Consider the following 20,118-nt stretch of genomic DNA (forward strand, 5'->3'; position numbering starts at 1 on the left):
TATAAAGATTGCCATAAACAAAATGAAAGAGAATAGCAGGAGCCAGCTGTGGAGTCTCCTGTTTTCAGGATCGTCCCCCATACTTGGACCTTGTCAAACAGCATGAGTAGCTTGGCTCGCGCCATCTCCCCCTTTTTTATTTTTGGCCTTCAGTTGCAAAGTCTTCAATTCCAAATGAATTTGTTTTATTTCTCTACTTAGTAATTTGATGAAGACTGGAAAGAGAAACAAAAGGGAGATAATAATTAGTGCTGATATACCTAGATTGATGAGGGATGGAAACCAGGCAGTAGTGGAGGTGTATTTCTGCACCTCTCCTTAACTTATTTATGAGGTGCTTCTACTAAAAAATATTGTATCCAGAATTCTTGGTGACCTAGTCTTCTTAGAGCACCTTTCCACACATACTTCAAAATCATGTAAATATTCATTTATGCTCACTATTTCTATGGTTTCACTCTTCCCATTTGCTTCCTAATCCAACCAGAATTTATTCTTATGTAAGATATAAATCTGTTTTTGTTGTTTATTAAATAAATGATCAACTGCTCTAATATCATTAGGTTGGAGACAACATGAGAATTTAGACAGTGAGTCAATTAGGGCACCAATGCCATGTTATCCCCAGCAAGTAATGTTTCTAGCTCAGAGAACATGGGTCTGAGAAATTCATACTTCTCATTTTTCAGGAAAAATTAAAAAAGTTTCTTAGTACCCTCAATGTGTCTAATTTTATCAGGGCCAAGACACAAAATATTTGACCCGTTTTTGCAATTTCAGATTCATTTTAACCCCATCCACCTTCACTTTTTCCATTCCAGGATACCTGTGGTTTTATTTCCTTGTTTTAATAATCTTACTTTTTCTTCTCCTTTAGTGCATGCAGAGTCACATATGGTCTTTTCCCTTTGACACCTCAATTCACTTCTACTCATTCATCGATGATACTTTGTTTGTTTGTTTTTACTGTGTATTGCTGACACACAATGTTACATTAGTTTCAGCTGTAGGACATTGCTATTCAGTAAGTCTATATATCATGCTATGCTCACCATAAGAGTAGCTACCATCTGTCACCATACAACAGGATTACAATAGCATTGACTACATTCCCTCTGCTGTACCTTTTATTCCTGTGATTTATTCATTCCATAAGTAGAAGCCTGTACCTCCCACTCCTCTTCACCCATTGTGCCCATTGCCCCAACACCTCCCTTCTGGCATTTGTGATTTTGTCCTAATGTACGTTCTCTGTTTTATTCTCTGTATTGATGGGTCTGTTTCCGCTTTGTTTGCTGGTTTACTTGTTCATTTTGCTTTTTAGATTCTACATATTAGTGAAAGCATATGGTATTTGTCTTTCTCTATATGGCATATTTCACTTGGCATAGTACCCTCTGTGCCCATTGTTGCTGTAAATGACAAGATCTTATCCTTTCTTTATAGCTGAGTAATATTCAATTGTGTGTGTGTGTGTGTGTGTGTATTCATCTGTTAACATACACTTAGGCTGCTTCCATATTTTGAATAATGCTGTAAAAAATGTGGGGGGTATATATCTTTTGGAATTAGTGTTTTTGATAAAATATTTTTATTATTTATACTACTAAGGAAAATGATTTATGTTCCATAACCCCTGGTTTTGTATTCACAATTATAAATCACTTACATGGGACCTACAGATACTTTAAATGAGGATACAACTCAGCCACTTTCATGATATAATAATGTTTAGCAAATGAGCTCAGCATTTCCTGTAGCTGTGATGTGGATGTAGGAAGACAGCAGATTAGAGTTTAAAATTTCATTTTTCTCTTGTTAAATCTTCATGATAATGTCAGTTCATACTAATCAGAACTTTGATTTCTTTGTATGAGACAATACTTTAAGGAGCAAACTTTTGAAGGTTTGTGTCTTTCTGATTCCTTAGGGGGTAAATGAAGGAGTTCAATATGGGGGCAACAGAGTTACTGCGAATAGCTACTTTAGTCCATGAAGTCTTTTCCCCCCCCTGCTGAGTAACTAGCATATATGGAAATGGAAATGGCAATCATGTGAGAAATATAAGTGGAGTAAAACTTTTTTCTCTCACTGGCAGATGTGATGTATATTAGGACAAAATCACAAATGCCAAAGTACAAAGTAACCCAAACAAAGTAAAAACCAATTACTTCTAGGAACCATATATCTGAGAAGATAGTTGTACAAGCAAAAGATAGGCACAGGCAAAGTTATCCATGACATTGGATGCACACATCCAGCTGGAGCAGAAGCATAAGGCATGGGGAAATGGTCAGGAACCTGCCCACCCATGCATAGAGCACAAACAAGATGCATAGTTTCCTGTTTATGATGGTGGTGTAATGAAGGGGTCATTAAGAGTGGCAAAAGAGTGGTCAAGGGACCTGGCAATTAGAATGGGAAATTCATTGACCTCCATGAAGATAAAGAAAAATTGCTGGACTATACAATTGTTATGAGAAACGATTTTATCCTTGGTGATGATTGTCCCCAGAAATCTATGAATATATACATTTGTAAATGAGATTTCTAAGATAGAGAAGTTTTAGCTAAGAAACACATAGGCATCTGTAGATGAAAGTCTACCAAGGCTAGAGTAATGATAACCAGGTTGCCAGTGACACATAATATGTATGTGATAAATAAAAAAGGTAAAATCAAAACCAGAAGATCAGGATCATCAGAAAGGCTCAGCAGGGCAAAGTCTGATCATTGTGTGGTTGTTCAATTCCCTCTCTCTCCTTTTTCTTTTTTTGAAGATATGTGACAGCATTGATGAGTCTGGGGGACTTTAGGTTAAGTGAAATAAGTCAGTCACAGAAGACCAAAAATTGCATAATTCCACTTATATGAGGTGTCAAAATTAGTCTAACTCATGGAAGTGGAGAGTAGAAAAGTGGCTGCCTTAGGATGGAGCAGGGTGGGCAATGGGGAATTGCTGTTAGCTAGTAGGAGTTCAGTTCTGTATGATAAATAAGTTAAATAAGTTCTGAAGTTCTGAAGTTGTTGAAGATGAACATTGTTTCCTGCACTACATTTTGCCTACAGTTAACAGTACTGTATTGTAGATAGCCCAAGATGGTGGAGGAGTAGGTGACCTTAGTTGTGTCTGGTCCCAGGAATTCAGCTAGATAGCTATTAAATCATTCTGAACACCTGTGAATTCAATTGGAGATCTAAGAAAAGAATAGCTGCAACTCTGCAAATAGAAAAGTGGCTGATTTCTGCAAGGTAGGAGGTGCAGAGAAGTGAATCTGAGGCGATCTATAAGAAGATAAACCACGGGGGGAAGGATCCTTTGTCAGCTGGCTATTGGAAAGCGATATAGAAGCAGAGCACAGGTTCAGAACTTGTAGAAGTTTGCCCCATTGAGGGACGTCCCTGCCTGAAAGGTGCTCGGGTGGTGATATGGGGAGAAATCCTAGGTGGGACAGTGTGGTCTCAGTGTCCCTGGTGTCACAGGAAGACCTGGGGTGCTTGATTGGGGCAGAGTTCCCAGGCATTGGAGCAGGGAAGCTGGCTGCAATCAGTGAGTGCAGGAGTGGGCTGTCAGCTTGGGGTTGTTTTTATACCATGAACTGCAGCATAGTCACCAACTGCTCTCCAAGCAGGGGCCCCAGAAGTGGCAGAACTGAGGTGAGATCTGCCTTCCTCCCCCAGAAGGACTGTGTGTGTGTGAGCTGCAGGAGTCTGTGGGGTTTGGAGACTCAAAACAGGGTTGTGTGTCAGAGATAGAAATGCTCAGTCAAGGGCTGGGTGAGCACAGATGGATACCAGGGAGACAGGAGTGATTGACTGCTTTTCCTTTAGGACACACTGAGGAGTGGGGCCCTATGCTTTCGGCTCTGGGGCTGGAGACAGAGAGGCTGCCATTTTCATTCTCATCCTCTAGAGCAGCAGGGAAAGTGTTCAGAAAACAAAAGCCACATAGAGGAATCCAGAGCAGATTACTTAGCCTGGCCCCCTGGCAAGCGCCTTGCAGTTGAGACCGGGGCAAAAACACCAGAGAATCAGTGCAACAGGTCCCTCCTTCCTGGAAGATCAGCAAGAACATCCAGCTTACAGATCATAGAGAACTGCAAAACTCCAGTGCTAGGGGAAAACAGTATATAGAATTTATGGTTTTTCCCGCCCCCCATAGTTCTTTAGTCTTTCAATTTTAATTTGTTTCCTCTCCTTCCCTTTTCAACCAATTTCTTATTTTATCAAGTTTTTTAAAAAATCTTTTTAAATTTTCAATTTTACACATAGATTCTATCCTTTTATTGTATTTAATTTTATTTTTGTATATATAGTTTTTCTTTCCTTACAATTTTAAAATGTAGTTTATTCTAACAGACCAAAATACACTCAGGATATAGTGTATAGCTCTGTTCTGTTCACCTGTTTGTTTATATTGCTTCTTTTTTTTGTCTTTAAATTTTCATTTTTATAATTACAATCTATCCTTTCAATGTATTTAATTTTATTTTTCTACATATATTTTTCTTTCTTTACAATTTTAGAATCTAGTTTTCTAATAAACAAGACTAAAATATACACAAGACCCAGTGTATGGCTCTGTTCTGTTCACCTGTCTGATTAAATTCTCTTCTGTTGTTGTTGTTGTTTGTTTGTTTGTTTTTTAATTTTTTATTTAAAATTTTTTTTATTATTTCATTTTTTTCAGTTTTGGGTCTCTTCTGATTTGTTTAGTGTATATTTCTCTGGGGTTGTTGCTGTCATTTTAGTATTTTGTTATCTCATTCATCTATTTTTCTCTGGATAGAATGACAGGACAGAAAAACTCACCTCAAAAAAAGAGAACAAGAGGCAGGGACAAAATTAGTATGGATATAAGTAAGATGTCAGAACTAGATTTCACAATAATGACTATATAGATACTAACTGAGCTTGAAAAAAAAGCATAAAAGACACTAGAGAATCCCATTCTGGAGAAATAAAAGAACTAAAATATGATGAAGTTGAAATAAAGAAAGCTATTAATGAGATGGAATAAAATGGAGACTCTAACTGCTAGGATAAATGAACAGAAGAAATAGTGATGTAGAAGACAAAAATATGGAGAATAAAGAGGCTGAAAAAGAGAGATAAACAACTATTGAATCATGAGGGGAGAATTTGAGAGCTAAGTGGTCCCATAAGTGAAACAATAATAGAATAACTGGGATCCCAGAAGAAACGAAGAGAGAGGGGCAGAATGTATATGGAGCAAATTATAGCAGAGAACTTCCTTATTCTGGAGAAGGAAACAGACATTCAAGTCCAGGAGGCACAGAGAACCCCTCTCAAAATCAATAAAAATAGGTCAACACCTCAACATATAATAGTGAAACCTGCAAATCTCAGAGACAAAGAGAAAATCCTGAAAGCAGTTTGGGACAAGAGGTCCATAACCTACAAAGGTAGAAACATTAGACTGGCAGAAGACCTATCCACAGAGACCTGGCAGGCCAGAAAGACTGGCATGATGTATTTAGGGTGCTAAATGAGAAAAATATGCAGCCAAGAATACTTTTTCTAAAAAGGATGTCATTCAAAATAGGAGAGAAAATCTTCAAGGACAAACAGATACTAAAAGAATTTGCGATCACTAAGCAGCCCTGTAAGAAATATTAAATGGGATCCTATAACCGAAGAGAGAGCCCAAAAGTAACATAGACCAGAAAGGAACAGAGACAATATTCAGAAACAGTGACTTTATTACAATGGCACTAATTTCATATCTTTCAATAGTTACTCAAAATGTAAATGGGCTAAATGCCCCAATCAAAAGACACAGGCTATCAGATTGAATAAAAAACCAAGACCCATCGATATGCTGTCTGCAAGAGACTCATTTTAGACTCAAAGACACCTCCAGATTGAAAGTGAGGGGGTGGAAAACCATTTATCATGCTAATGGACATCAAGAGAAAGCTGGGATAGCAATCCTTATATCTGATAAATTAGATTTTAATCCAAAGACTGTAACAAGAGATGAGGAAGGACATCATATCATACTTAAAGGGTCTATCCAACAAGAAGATCTAACAGTTGTAAATATTTTGCCCCGAACTTGAGATCAGCCAAGTATATAAACCAATTAATAACTAAAGTAAAGAAACATATTGATAATAATACAATAATATTAGGGGATTTTAACACCCCACTCACTACAATGGACAGATCATCTAGCAGAAGATCAACAAGGAAACAAGGGCTTTGAATGACACACTGGACCAGATGGACTTCACAGATATATTTAGAGCATTCCATCCTAAAGCAACAGAATACAAATTCTTCTCAAGTGCACATGGAACATTCTCCAGAATAGACCACATACTGGGTCACAAATCAGATCTCAACTGGTACCAAAAAATTGGGATCATTCCCTGCGTATTTTCAGACCACTATGCTTTGAAACTTTAACTCAATCACAAGGGGAAATTTGGAAAGAACTCAAATACATGGAGGCCAAAGAGCAGCCTAATAAAGAATGAATGGGTCAATGAAGAAATCAAAGAATTCAAAAATTTATGGAAACTATGAAAATGAAAACACAACTGTTCAAAACCTTTGGGATGCAGCAAAGGAGGTCCTAAGAAGAAAGTATATAGCAATACAAGCTTTTTCAAAAAACAAGAAAGGTCTCAAATATACAACTGAACCTTATACCTAAAGGAGCTGGGGAAGAACAACAAATAAAGCCTAAACCCAGGAGGAGAAGAGAATTAATAAAGAGTACAACAGAAATCAATGGAATAGAAACCAAAAGAACAGTAGAACAGATCAACGAAACTAGGAGCTGGTTCTTTGAAAGAAATTAATAAGATTGATAAACCCCTGTTGAGCCTTACCAAAAGAAAAGAGAAAGGACCCAAATAAATAAAATCATGAATGGAAGAGGAGAGATCACAACCAATACCGAAGAAATACAAACAATTATAAGAACATTTTTTTTAAAGATTTTATTTATTTATTTGAGAGAGAGAATGAGAGACAGAGAGCACGAGAGGGAAGAGGGTCAGAGGGAGAAGCAGACCCCCCGTTGAGCAGGGAGCCCAATGCAGGACTCGATCCCGGGACTCCAGGATCATGACCTGAGCCGAAGGCAGTCGCTTAACCAACTGAGCCATGCAGGCGCCCCAATTATAAGAACATTTTATGAGCAACTCTATTCCAACACATTAGGCAACCTGGAAGAAATGGATGCATTCCTAGAAATGTATAAACTACCAAAACTGAAACAGGTAGAAACAGAAAACATGAACAGACCCATAACCAGCAAGGAAATTGAAGCAATAATAAAAAATCTCCCAAAAGACAAGAGTTTAGGGCCAGATGGCTTCCCAGGGGAATTCTACCAAACATTTAGGAAGAATTAATACCTATTCTACTGAAGCTGTTTCAGAAAATCAAAATGGAAGGGAAACTTCCAAACTCTTTCTATGAGGCCAGCATTACCTCAATCCCAAAAGTAAAGACCAAAAAGAGAATTACAGACAAATATCCCTGATGAATATGGATGCAATAAATCTCACCAAGATCCAACAGTACATTAGGATCCCACTAATAGGATCTGCCAGAATAATCCGACAGTACATTAAAAGGATAAATCACTATGACCAAGTGAGATTTATTCCTGGGCTGCAAGGGTGGTTCAACATCCACAAATCATTCAACATGATACACTGTATTAATAAAAGAAAGGACAAGAACTATATGATCCTTTCAATAGATGCAGAAAAAGCATTTGACAAAGTACAGCATCCTTTCTTGATTAAAACTCTTCACAGTGTAGCAATAGAGGGAACATATCTCAATATCATAAAAGCCATATATGAAAAACCCAGATGAATATCATTTTCAATGGGGAAAAACTGAGAGCTATTCTCCTAGGGTCAGGAACATGGCAGGAATATCCACTCTCACCACTGTTGTTCAACATAGTACTAGAAGTACTAGCCTCAGCAATCAGACAACAAAAAGAAATAAAGGGCATCTGAATCAGCAAAGAAGAAATCAAACTCTCACTCTTTGAAGATGACATGATATTCTATGTGGAAAACCCAAAAGACTCCACACCCAAATTACTAGAACTCAAACAGGAATTGAGCAAAGTGGCAGGATATAAAATCAATGCACAGAAGTCAGTTACATTTCTGTACACCAACGAGACAGAAGAAAGAGAAATTAAGGAAACAATCCCATTTACAATTGCGCCAAGAACCATAAGATACAGAGGAATAAACCTAACCAAACAGTCAAAGGATCTGTACTCAGAGAACTATAGAACACTCATGAAAGAAATTGAGGAGGACACAAGGATATGGAAAAATGCTCTGTGCTCATGGAATGGAAGAACAAACATTGTTAAAATGTCTATGCTACCTAGAGCAATCTACACATTCAATGTAATCCCTATCAAAATACCATCAACTTTTTTCACAGAGCTGGAACAAATAATCCTAAAACTTGTATGGAACAAGAAAAGTCCCTGAATAGCCAAAGGAATGTTGAAAAAGAATAGCAAAGCTGGTGGCATCACAATCCCGGACTTCAAGCTCTATTACAAAGCTGTAATCATCAAGACAATATGGTACTGGCATAAAAACAGACATATAGATCAATGGAACAGAATAGAGAACCCAGCAATGGACCCTCAACTCTACGGTCAACTAATCTTCGACAAAGTAGGAAAGAATATCCGTTGCAAAAAGATAGTCTCTTTAACAAATAGTGTTGGGAAAATTGGACAGCCACATGCAGAAGAATGAAACTGGACCATTTCCTTATACCATACACAAACATAGACTTAAAATGGATGAAAGATCTAAATGTGAGACTGGAATCCATCAAAATCCTAGAGGAGAACACAGGGAGCAACCTCTGTGACCTTGGCCACAGCAACTTCTTGCTAGACATATCTTCAAAGGCAAGGAAAACAAAGGCAAAAATGAACTATTGGGACTTCATCAAGATAAAAAGCTTTTGCACAGCAAAAGAAACAGTCAACAAAACCAAAAGACAACCGACCAAATGGGAGAAGATATTTGCAAATGACATATCAGATAAAGGGCTAGTATCCAAAATCTATAAAGAACTTATCAAACTCAACACCCAAAGAACAAATAATCCAATTAAGAAATGGGAAGAAGACATGAACAGATACTTCTCCAAAGAAGACATCCAAATGGCCACAGACACATGAAAAAAAGCTCAACATCACTTGGCATCAGGAAAATACAAATGAAAACCACAATACGATACCACTTACACTGGTCAGAATGGCTAAATTAACCACTTGGAAAGGACAGTTGTTGGTGAGGTTGTGGAGAAAGGGGAACCCTCTTACACTGTTGGTGGGAATGCAAGCTGGTGCAGCCACTCTGGAAAACAGTATGGAGGTTCCTCAAAAAGTGAAAAATAGATCTACCCTACAACCTAGCAACTGCACTGCTATGCATTTACCCCAAAGATACAAATGTAGTTATCTGAAGGGGCTCCTCATTCCAATGTTTATAGCAGCAATGTCCACAATAGCCAAACTATGTTAAGAGCTCAGATGTCCATCGACAGATCATTGGGTAAAGAAGATGTGGTACATACATACCATGGAATAATACTCAGCGATCAAAAAATTGCAGTCTTGTCATTTGCAATGACATGGATGGAACTAGAGAGTACTATGCTAAGCAAAACAGGTCAATCAGAGAAAGACAATTATCATAAGATTTCACTCATATATGGAATTTAAGAAACAAAACAGAGGAGCATAAAGGGAAGGGAAAAATATAATTTGTATTTATTCACAACCATGGCAGTTGGCTATAGAGACCAATATTAATAAAAATCACTACTATTTATTGATAACTAATTACAGTATGTGCTTGACAGATTCATTTCCATCCCTATAGTACATTACATATGTAGATTTTCTGACACCTGATTTGCCAATGGGGAAGTATATGTTGAGAGGTTATAAAAACCCTGTTTGTCAACTATTTGCCTTCTTTAACATACCAATTATACCTCAGATAGGATGAAATTGAGAAACCATTCATAAGTTTTCTCTTACATTTCAAGTCCCCTTCAATTTTCTATCACTTACTTTATTTTTTTTCTCAATAACTCCTGTGCTGTATATCTCAGTTGAATATACTGTATAAAGATCATTAGGAATGGTGCAACACTAATTAGGATTATAGTATATTTTCTGTTACTAAAAAATGGTACATATTATTTAGAATACTTTATTATGTAATCTTGTACTTTCTCACACACACACACACATACATACACATGCACACACACACACATCATCCAAAATACTTTAGGGACTTAATATCTTAAGTTGAATGGGTGGAAGAGTATTTTAACAAGTGAAATTGTAATTTTATATGAAATGGAAAATTTTGCTCTATTATGAAGTTTTTATTTTCTACCAAACTTAAATGATTTTGCTGTTTAGGCATTAAATAATTTAGATACATGCCCAGTTTCAAACTAGTCCAAAACTAGAGAAGGAACTATACATATATATTCCGTTGTAGTCAGAAAGCAGAGCTTACGTTCCATGGAATTAGAGAAAGTGAACTTATCCTACACATTTAAAACAGCTATTTCTTCACTATTTTCTACAGTATGTGTGTATGTATGTATGTATGTATGCAGGTGTCTACCCTGTATGTCTATCTGTGAGTCATTATGGGATTTGAAAATATGGAGGTCTATTTATGTTCTTAAAGATCTATGCTTTTTTTTTTTTGCAATAGGTAAATTATATGGACATATTCTATTGAGCAATGTTTCTTGATTTTTAAATGAAAGCATTCACATCTTTCAAAAAATCATATGGCATTTGACGAATTTTTTTTCCTAGAGGAACTACAAGATGGTGAAGGGATTTCTGACAAAGATCAATGAAAATTACAAAATTATATTGTCTGTGTAGAATAAGAAAAATATCACATCAATATTTATACAGTGTCCCCTCTATTCTGGGTGATAACTGTTTTCCTAAACAAAACTCAAAGTACAACTTCCTGAATTACGATAATTATTGTTCAAGAAGTTGCAACTAACAATGGGTTCAGAAGAACAGGAACCAGAAGGGCATATGAAGTTATTTCAATTGAATGGGAAATATATTAAATGTGCTTATAAGCTGTTAGAAAGATGTAATGAATAAGGTTGACAGGAAGGCCACTGCGATTTGAAGAAGTTGCTCAAATTTCATGTTTGTATATTTTAAATTGCCCTGCGTTATGAGTGTCTAATTCGTGACACCTCAGCATTTCATTTGCTTGAGAAAAATAGAATCTTCCTTGCCCTGTCCATAAAGGCTCGCTTGACTTGCTGGTTCCTTAGGCTGTAAATAAAGGGGTTCAGCATGGGGGCTACTGAGGTGTTTAGCACAGCAACTCCCTTGCTCAGAGACACTCTGTCTTTTGCTGAGGGTTTAATATACATGAAAATGCAGCTGCCATAGGAGATGGAGATGACAATCATGTGGGATGAACAGGTGGAAAAGGCCTTTGTCCTCTGACTAGTAGAAGGAATTCTCAAAATTGTTCCGATGATATATATGTAGGACAGAATTATTAATGCCAAGGTGAACATTAAAGTAAACACAGCACAGGAAAAACCCATTATCTCTAGGAATTTTGTGTCTGAGCAAGAAAGTTGCAGCAGGGGAAAATAATCACAGGTGAAATGGTCAATAATATTAGACCTACAGTAATTAAGGTTTAAGAGGAACATGAGTGCGGGGAATATGATTAAGAATGAAATCAACCATGAAGAGAAGACAAGGAGTGTGCAGACTCTAGGATTCATGATGGTCATGTAATGCAGAGGTTTGCAGATGGCAATGTAACGGTCATAGGACATGGCAGCCAGGAGGTAAAATTCAGTGACCCCCAACAGAATGAAAAAAAATAACTGAGCAATGCAATCATCAAAAGAAATAGTTTTATCTCCTGTAATCAGGGTGCCCAGGAACTTGGGTATGCTGACAGTCGTGAATGAAACCTCTAGCAAGGAGAAATTTCTGAGGAAGAAATACATGGGGGTCTGGAGGTGGGAATCCAGCAGGGTAAGGATGATAATGGTCAGATTCCCAGTGATGCTGAGCATGTAGGTGATGAGCAGAAAGACAAAGATCACCCCCTGAAGCTGTGGATCATCTGACAATCCCAGGAGGATAAACTCTGTTAGTTCTGTGTGGTTTCTCATTCTTCAGTCACTTATTTGTTGTTCTCCTGCCAGACTTCTAGGAGAAAACACAAGGAACAAACTTGAAGAGAGGATTAGCAAAGGTCGAAGTGTGGAGCCAGAATTTGGCTGAAATACCATGTGTTTTCATCTATAGATGAGAATTTACATTAACTGATAAGAACAATAATCCCTTAATTTCTTCTCTTCTACAGGTGAAATCTCCAGTTATGGCAAGTTTGAAAACATTCAATATCACAGAGCTTGCAGGGCTAGAGCAGGGATCTTTCCCAGGCTTTTCTGACACCAAATAACGTGTTAACTTTCAAAGATGTGCACATGAGGTTTCTTCCCAGTGAAGAACACCTTTGTGCTCTTGCTCCAATTGTTTACTAGTTTCCCATTCTCTGTAAGTTAAAGCTTAATTACATTGAGAATCCTCAGAAATGGGAAAGATCCTGTATTTTTTAATGATGTGTGAGTGTTCTGTCCTTAGCCATTGATCAACTTTTGCTAACACTCAGCTTTTTCAACTCCTCCTATTACCTCATGGGTCAGATATACTAGAGTCATTGCCACCAGCAACCTTTGATGTTAGAGATAGAGGGGAGAAAGAGGCAAGAAATAATTTAAGCTGGAGAGCTTAGAACTGAGTTTGATCCTATCTGAATCCCTGGCCATAGTTTATGATGTTTCAGCCTATATGTAATTATTATGACTTGTATTCCTGTACAAATGACTTCTCTTTCTATTTAAAATAACAATTATTACTATTATTATTGAAGAATTTCCCTCAGTTAAAGAGTTAGGTAAATATTCCCCAAGAAAACTCAGGTAAATAGTTTAATTTCTTTACTTGTTTTTAAAGTAGTTTTAATTTCTCTTTTTTTTAAAAAAAATATTAAATGATATTATCATAGTTATTTCCATAAGGAAGAGTGAGGATGTCTAGGCTTGAATCCAAGCCACTTACTAGGTCTGAAACTATGTAGTCTGTCTGTGTTTCTTCTATAAACACAGTTTATTCCTCTGTATACAGTCCTTTCTTATAAAGTTATTGTGAGTATTAAATGAGTTAATATGTGAAGCATTTAGAAAAATGCTTAGCATTTTAAAAAAGCTATATAAGGATTGCTCAATGGTGAAATCCCTTGGTGAAAACCTTCGGGATTAAGATGGTGTCCTGTATTAAAAGCTTTGTCTAAAAGTAATAGTAATGAATAAATTAACAGCAAGAAAATCACATAGGAACAATAATAACAACAAAAAAGTGAGGTGGAATCATCTGGTTGTACAGTATCTGGGAGTCTCTAGGCAAGTGAATCTTAGCTTTGTTTTTCCACTTTGTGAATGTGGTTACCTCTCCCCACCATGGTGTATCTGCCTCCTGCACTCCAGCACACCCTCTGTCCCTCAGCAATTCACTGCTCTCATTCAGCTAGGATGGTCACCACATTTGAGGCATGTTAGATATTTGTAGCACCTCAACATTGCTACCAACGGCTGCCAATATCCATTGTTTCTCTGTTCCTCCTTAGTAAGAGTAACCTTGCTACAATGATTGTGAAACTTGCCTTAAATAGAAAAATGTGTATGTAAGTAGCCTCGTGGGTAGCAGATTTCAATGACACCCCAAATCACCTTCTTACGTATTCCCACAATACGTTTAAATAGGTACTAAATAGGTATTAAATAGGTTTAATACCCTTTTTTGAATCCCATAAAAATCTTCGACTGATTCTTCCCAGCCCACCACATATCTGTGCTGTAATCTCCTGTGAATTCCTCCACTACTCTGTGCAAGTCTGAAAGTTAGGACAGAGTCTGACCTTCAAAGCCTTTGCAAAACAGTCCAGTGCCTGGAAGAATCACAGGAGGCTTAAAATAAACACTTGTTTAATTAATTAATTCATTCATTTTGAGTTTGTTCTTGCATCACAAATACCCATCAGGTGAAGTTCTCTATTATATGCCCAATTCTTGGCTGCATAGTATGCAGGTTGTATCTTTTGTTTTGCAAGATGTGTTTGCTTAGTTTACCTACTTTTCAAGATGTATATATTCACTGGGCCTAAATTCCCCATATTGAGTAAATTATGATAAAGGACATATAAAAGAAGCCAAAGTTTTTTGATATACAATTAAAAAAATCTTCATAAAACATTATTTTAAAATTAATTTCATTAAGTTTCTTTAGCATTCATTCTTTTAATTAACTTTATTCTGCTCAGCTTCTTCTCAAAATACATGCTCAATAAATAGACAATATTTGGTTTAAATCTCAAGATTGAAATTTCTGCACTATTTTATTGGCATTGGAGATCCAGGTTAAAAAAAATATAGTATTACTCTTCCATAGGTAATAATGTGCCAATGCACTGTATTTTTACCCTTATTTCAATTTTTTTGCATATTCTCTTTTCCTCTTAGATTTCCTATCAATTTTAAGACTGTTCTATAAAATCAAACTATGACTGACTTACATATTTTGGTTACTGATTAAACCTTTGAGGGAATGTATGAAGAGCAATGAAAGAAGGTATTAATAGATAGAGAAGGGTTCATGTGAACATCACTGAAAATGAGTACTGATAGGTCACTTTGTAGGACCAGAGAACATACTTAAAGAAATTGTCAGAAAAGATGATCCAATATCAAAGACTTGAGGGAGCTATACTGTACTATTTATGTAAAAATGTTAATGAAAATTCAATGGACTGTATTCTTTTACCAACATCAGTTAGCCTGATGGATGTTATTCATTCATTCATTCAGCAGCCTTTGGGGAGAAAAGACAAGACAATGTTAACAAGGTGCATATGATTCCTCAAGCCTGAAGCCATCCCAAGGATGTACTCATGCAGAGTATGAAGGATGTCTCTAAGCATTTAGCTCATCTTTTTATTTCTAAATGCAGGTCCATATTTCCCCTGCAAGAACATGGTTTAGGTTTACCTTAAATTATCTCCCATTCATTTTGTCAAAATCAAGAATCCCTTCTAAGAACCCCGGAGATATACTCTTTGAGCTATTCAAAATGAAAGTTAACAATAATACTTCATATTTGTTAAATAAGATGGCCACAAAGTACCTTCAAGGTTTCATTCTGAAAACACCACTGTTCTGTTCTTTATTCAGTCATCAATAATCAAAGAAAAAAGGAAAAGTACATAAACTCATAATAAGATCATGGTATCAAAATACTATTAATTTCTTACTTACGACACTCTAAGGTAAATTGCTACTGCAGAAAGTATATGGGCTCTGCAGTTAGAGAAACATGGGTTAAAAATACAAATGGGCAGCTTGATGGATTTGTGATTTTGAATGGTACTTAATTTCCTTAAGAGTCAGTTTTCTCTGTTTACCATGGACATGAAATTTCAAGGGCGTTTTGGGAATTAATTGAAATAATATAAGTGAAGGTGCTGTATAAACCATGTGGCACTACATATGCTTTAAGAAGAGCTGGTTTATTTATGTTCTTTTCGTTGGAATTGTTTTTCAACTTTGGGTAAATTATTCATAGTAACTGTGATTAAGGAAAGGCATTATTTATTCCAATGACATACTAAGGATTTGTATATTCTATCTCATTTAGTCTTCATGACTCACCTATGGAACTTTATCTTTATTCTCAAATGAAGAGCTAGGGTCAGTTTGGTTTTATACCTTAGATATATTCATATAGCTAACAAGTGTTTAATGTAACCAGGGACTACCTAAGATTAACGTCTATTCTCTTAAAGAAAGTACTACCTAGCCTATATTCAATTAGAAACACGGCACAGAGATGGTAATTTCCTGCTTTTCATTTAATAGAGAATAAATAAATTGAGATAATGAAACAAAACATACTGACATCTATATCCAGTTGCAAAATAAAACTCCAATAACCCTATTTAATCTGATTAAAATTTGAGCTGATAAGTAATGAAGCAATGATACAGTTTGGGAGACTCCATTGTCTTCTATATGTCTGACTTACCTCTGATTTTCATATACGTTCACTAACGCAGAATGGCTGGAATATAAAAAAATATTAGCAGGTGTCATTGTTGTAATCCAGAGAAACCCAGCATTCCTGACACATTTCCTCTCAGTGAACCATTTTGCTTTCTACTGCTAATGTCTTTGTCTTAAATTTTCCATTTTATCTAGAGGGAGTATATTTCTTTGAGTACAGAAAGTGAGAAAGGAGCAAATATATGAAGAAGAAAAAAATATCCGAAGGTATTTAAAACTGTCTGGTATGATTTCTACATAGATTTTATGTAGCATAAGCTACTTATTGTTTTATCTGTTCTCTCTGCTCCTGGCTCACTGGGAATAATTCAGTGAATCGAAATTGCCAGAATAGGACTATGCAGAAAACACTAAGGAATATAAAACATCATACACATTAATATTGAATTTGAAAAGGAAGCTTGGGGGACAGTGTCCAAGGAGACAGAAAAAAAAAAAAAAGCAAGCAAACAACCATACTAGGTAAAGTTTATTTCCCTTGATATTATTTTTCAAAGATTAACGGCCAAAATCTAGTTCCTAATGCATATCTCTACTGAATGCATATCTAACCCATGCCATTTTTTAAAAACTGATAATCTACTGCATAGTACTAAATTCATTCTTTACTACATATTTTTCATCTGCCTTCCAATAAGAATGTTTGGTATTACTACTAATACTTTATACATTTTCTTCTCACTCCGTTGCTCACCAGCAATGGACATTGAAGAGTTTCTTGTTTTGGTTGATTAAAATTCTAATTTAGGGGTACCTGGGTGGATTAGTTGGTTAAGCGTCTGCTTTCAGCTCAGTTTATGATCCCTGAGTCCTGGGATCAAGCCCGGCATCTGGCTCTCTTGCTCCACGGACAGGAGAGCCTGGTTCTCCCTCTGCCCCTCACCCACTCATTGCTCTCTCTCTCTCTGTCATTCTTTCTCTCAAATAAATAAATAAAATCTTAAAATAAGATAAAATTCTAATTTATATGTAAGTTATAATATTAGGAATTAGTATAATCATGCCCAAATGATATAATGTGAGTGTAAAACACCAATAAAATTGTGCAGGTCCTAAGTAAAAGTTATAGGTATTTTCAGGTTCACACAGTTTTAAATATGCATGAAATAAACACAAATTTTTGTCTCTGATTTGTTTTTCAAACAAGGTTATCACATTGGCTGTTATGCTTCAAGACCTCAGGCAAATTACTCAACCTTTCCAAGCATCACTTTGCACACCTGTAACAGAGATAATTAGTCTATGTTGCCATATAGCTGTGAAGATTAAACACTATATTATTTAGGACGTACATGGTTGAGCATATGGCACAGAATAGTTGTTTTTTATAGAAGAGATATTATTTATGAAATTCCTATCAAACACTCATGTAGCACAGGTATAATGGTGACTGCCTATATCTTCATCTGTTACATATTTAAACAAATAATACAGATATGGGGCACCTGGTGGCTCAGTTGGTTAAGCATCTGACTTCAGTTCAGGTCATGATCTCAGGGTCCTGGAATTGAGCCCCTCATCAGGCTCCCCACTCAGCAGGGGAGTCTGCTTGTCCTTCCCCCTACGACCCTCCCCTTCTCCCTGCTCATGCTCTCTCTCTCTCTCTCTCAAATAAGTAAATAAAATCTTTAAAAATAATAATTATACAGTTAAACAAGGGTAGTACATAAAAAAGACAAATACATGCCCTAAGCATAACTAGAAAGCAAAAGATGTATGACTTTAAAGTCATTTATAAGCAGTAAAATAAACACTCAACTGAGTGGGAAGAACTGGACAGATATGCAGCTAGTGTGCACAAAATATGGTTGTTAGATAATTCATTTCCTACTTTTTATAGCTTTAAGAAAGAAAATGTAAGAAAAAGAAGGAAAATGTGATATTAGTAACAGAACATAAGATTTAAGAATAAATCCATGAAAAGAGTGTTTACTCAAGTCATTACAGTAAAAATAAGTATTTTTATTATTTGGAACAATCAGGAAAATGATTTTTGTTTTATAGCCACTAATGTTCTATTTGGTATTGTAAATGAACGAGGAAATGGAATCTATAGATGGTTTGAAAGAAAGACACAACAGAGTTACTTTCGGTTTAAGAGAAAGCTTAAAGAAATGAACACAGCATTGCAAGTATCTGTGAGATGGATATTGGAGGATACTGTAGAAGTTGAAATTTTATTTGTCCTTTATTGGATCTTCACAATGACATCCATTCATGTTAATACATCCTTTCATTTGTTTCTGGAAAACAGTACTTTCTGAAGCAAGTTTTTGAAAGCTTGTTTTACTTGCTGGTTCCTCAGGGTATAAATAAAAGGGTTCAACATGGGCGCAATCGAGGTGTTGAGAATAGCTACTCCTTTGGTCAGTGATGCTCTTTCTTTTGCTGAAGGCTTGACATACATGAATATACAGCTCCCATAAGAGATGGAAATGACAATCAAGTGAGACGAACACGTGGAGAAAGCCTTTTTCCTCTGACTAGCAGATGGGATTCTCAGGACGGTGCTAAGGATGCACAGGTAGGAAAGAATCACTGATGCCAAAGTGAGGAGCAGAGTAACAAAAGCAAAGTAAAAACCAATCATCTCCAAAAGCCCTGTATCTGAGCATGAGAGTTGTAAAATAGGGAAATAGTCACAAGAGAAATGATCAATTACATTGGAAGCACAGAAATCTAGCTGGAGGATGAGCATGAGTGGTGGGAAAATGGTAAGAAATCCTCCTAGCCAGGACCCAAAGACAAGCAGGGTGCAGATTTTTTTGTTCATGATGGTGGTGTAATGAAGAGGCTTGCAGATGGCAACATAACGATCAAAAGACATGGCAGTGAGAAGAAAAAATTCAGAAACACCCGTGAGGATGAAGAAAAATAGTTGAGCTAAGCAATTGTTATAGGAAATGGTCTTGACATTCGTAATGATTGCCCCCAAAAATCTGGGGATAGTAACACTGGTGAATGTAATTTCTAAGAAGGAGAAATTCTGCAGGAAGTAATACATAGGAGTCTTGAGATGACAGTCTATCCAGGTGAGGATGATGATAGTTAGGTTTCCAGTGACACTTAACACATAAGCCATAAGTAAAAAGATAAAGATTGCAACCTGAAGCTGTGGGTCGTCTGAGATGCCCAAGAGAACAAACTCTGTAATCATTGTATGGTTTCTCATACTGCTTTTTATTTTATTTAAGAAAAATCTACTGTTGAGGGGCACCTGCGTGGCTCAGTTGGTTAAGTGTCTGCCTTTGGCTCAGGTCCTGATCCCAGGACTGGATGGAGTCCCGCATCAGGCTCCCTGCTCAGCGAGGAATCTGCTTCTCCCTCTGACCTTCCTCCCCATTTGTGCTCTCTCTCTCTGTCTCAAATAAATAAATAAAATCTTTAAAAAAATTTAAAAAAAGAAAAGAAAAATCTACTGTTGAGAAACAAAACAGAAAGAAGGAGTATGTGAATAGGAATTGAAAATTTAAAGATCTAAAGGTTGATTTTTAGTTCCAATGAAATGAAGCAATGGAAATTTACCTGTATGCATCTTTGCAATATCCACTCAATTCCATTAAAGCAGGAATATTTTATACATTCTCTCTTGATACGGAAAACTGTATTCACATGTCTATGTTAAAAGTTCTCTCATGAGTGCCTTTACATAACACCTGTACCTGTAACCAAATTGTCTATATATGCAATATATATCTTAATCGTGTTTCTACTACATTTAGTAATTATATTTAGATTTACATATTGAGACGCCGTGTTCCAGTTTCCAAGATTGTGTGCTTTTAGGAGTGAAATATCTAATTTTGAGTTTTAATTGTGAAGCCATTAAAAAACTTCATTGTTTTGCAAGGCTCTGATGGAAATTGAAGACCC

General features: G+C 36.3%; 2 protein-coding genes and 1 pseudogene across 2 annotated transcripts; all 3 read right to left on the bottom strand.

Moving 5' to 3' along the window:
- Positions 1–1,885: 1,885 nt before the first annotated feature.
- Positions 1,886–10,581, bottom strand: LOC110577422 (annotated as a pseudogene).
- Positions 10,582–11,301: 720 nt separating this feature from the next.
- On the bottom strand, positions 11,302–12,240 carry LOC110577475 (olfactory receptor 6C1). The gene has a single exon (XM_021686806.2). It carries the CDS (start codon positions 12,238–12,240, stop codon positions 11,302–11,304), a length of 939 nt encoding a protein of 312 aa, XP_021542481.2.
- Positions 12,241–18,478: 6,238 nt separating this feature from the next.
- Positions 18,479–19,435, bottom strand: LOC110577474 (olfactory receptor 6C3-like). Its single transcript, XM_021686805.2, has one exon. It carries the CDS (start codon positions 19,415–19,417, stop codon positions 18,479–18,481), a length of 939 nt encoding a protein of 312 aa, XP_021542480.1. The 5' UTR covers positions 19,418–19,435.
- Positions 19,436–20,118: the final 683 nt, after the last annotated feature.

Source organism: Neomonachus schauinslandi, chromosome 5 (assembly GCF_002201575.2).
Source record: "Neomonachus schauinslandi chromosome 5, ASM220157v2, whole genome shotgun sequence".
Classification (NCBI taxonomy): Eukaryota; Metazoa; Chordata; class Mammalia; order Carnivora; family Phocidae; genus Neomonachus; species Neomonachus schauinslandi.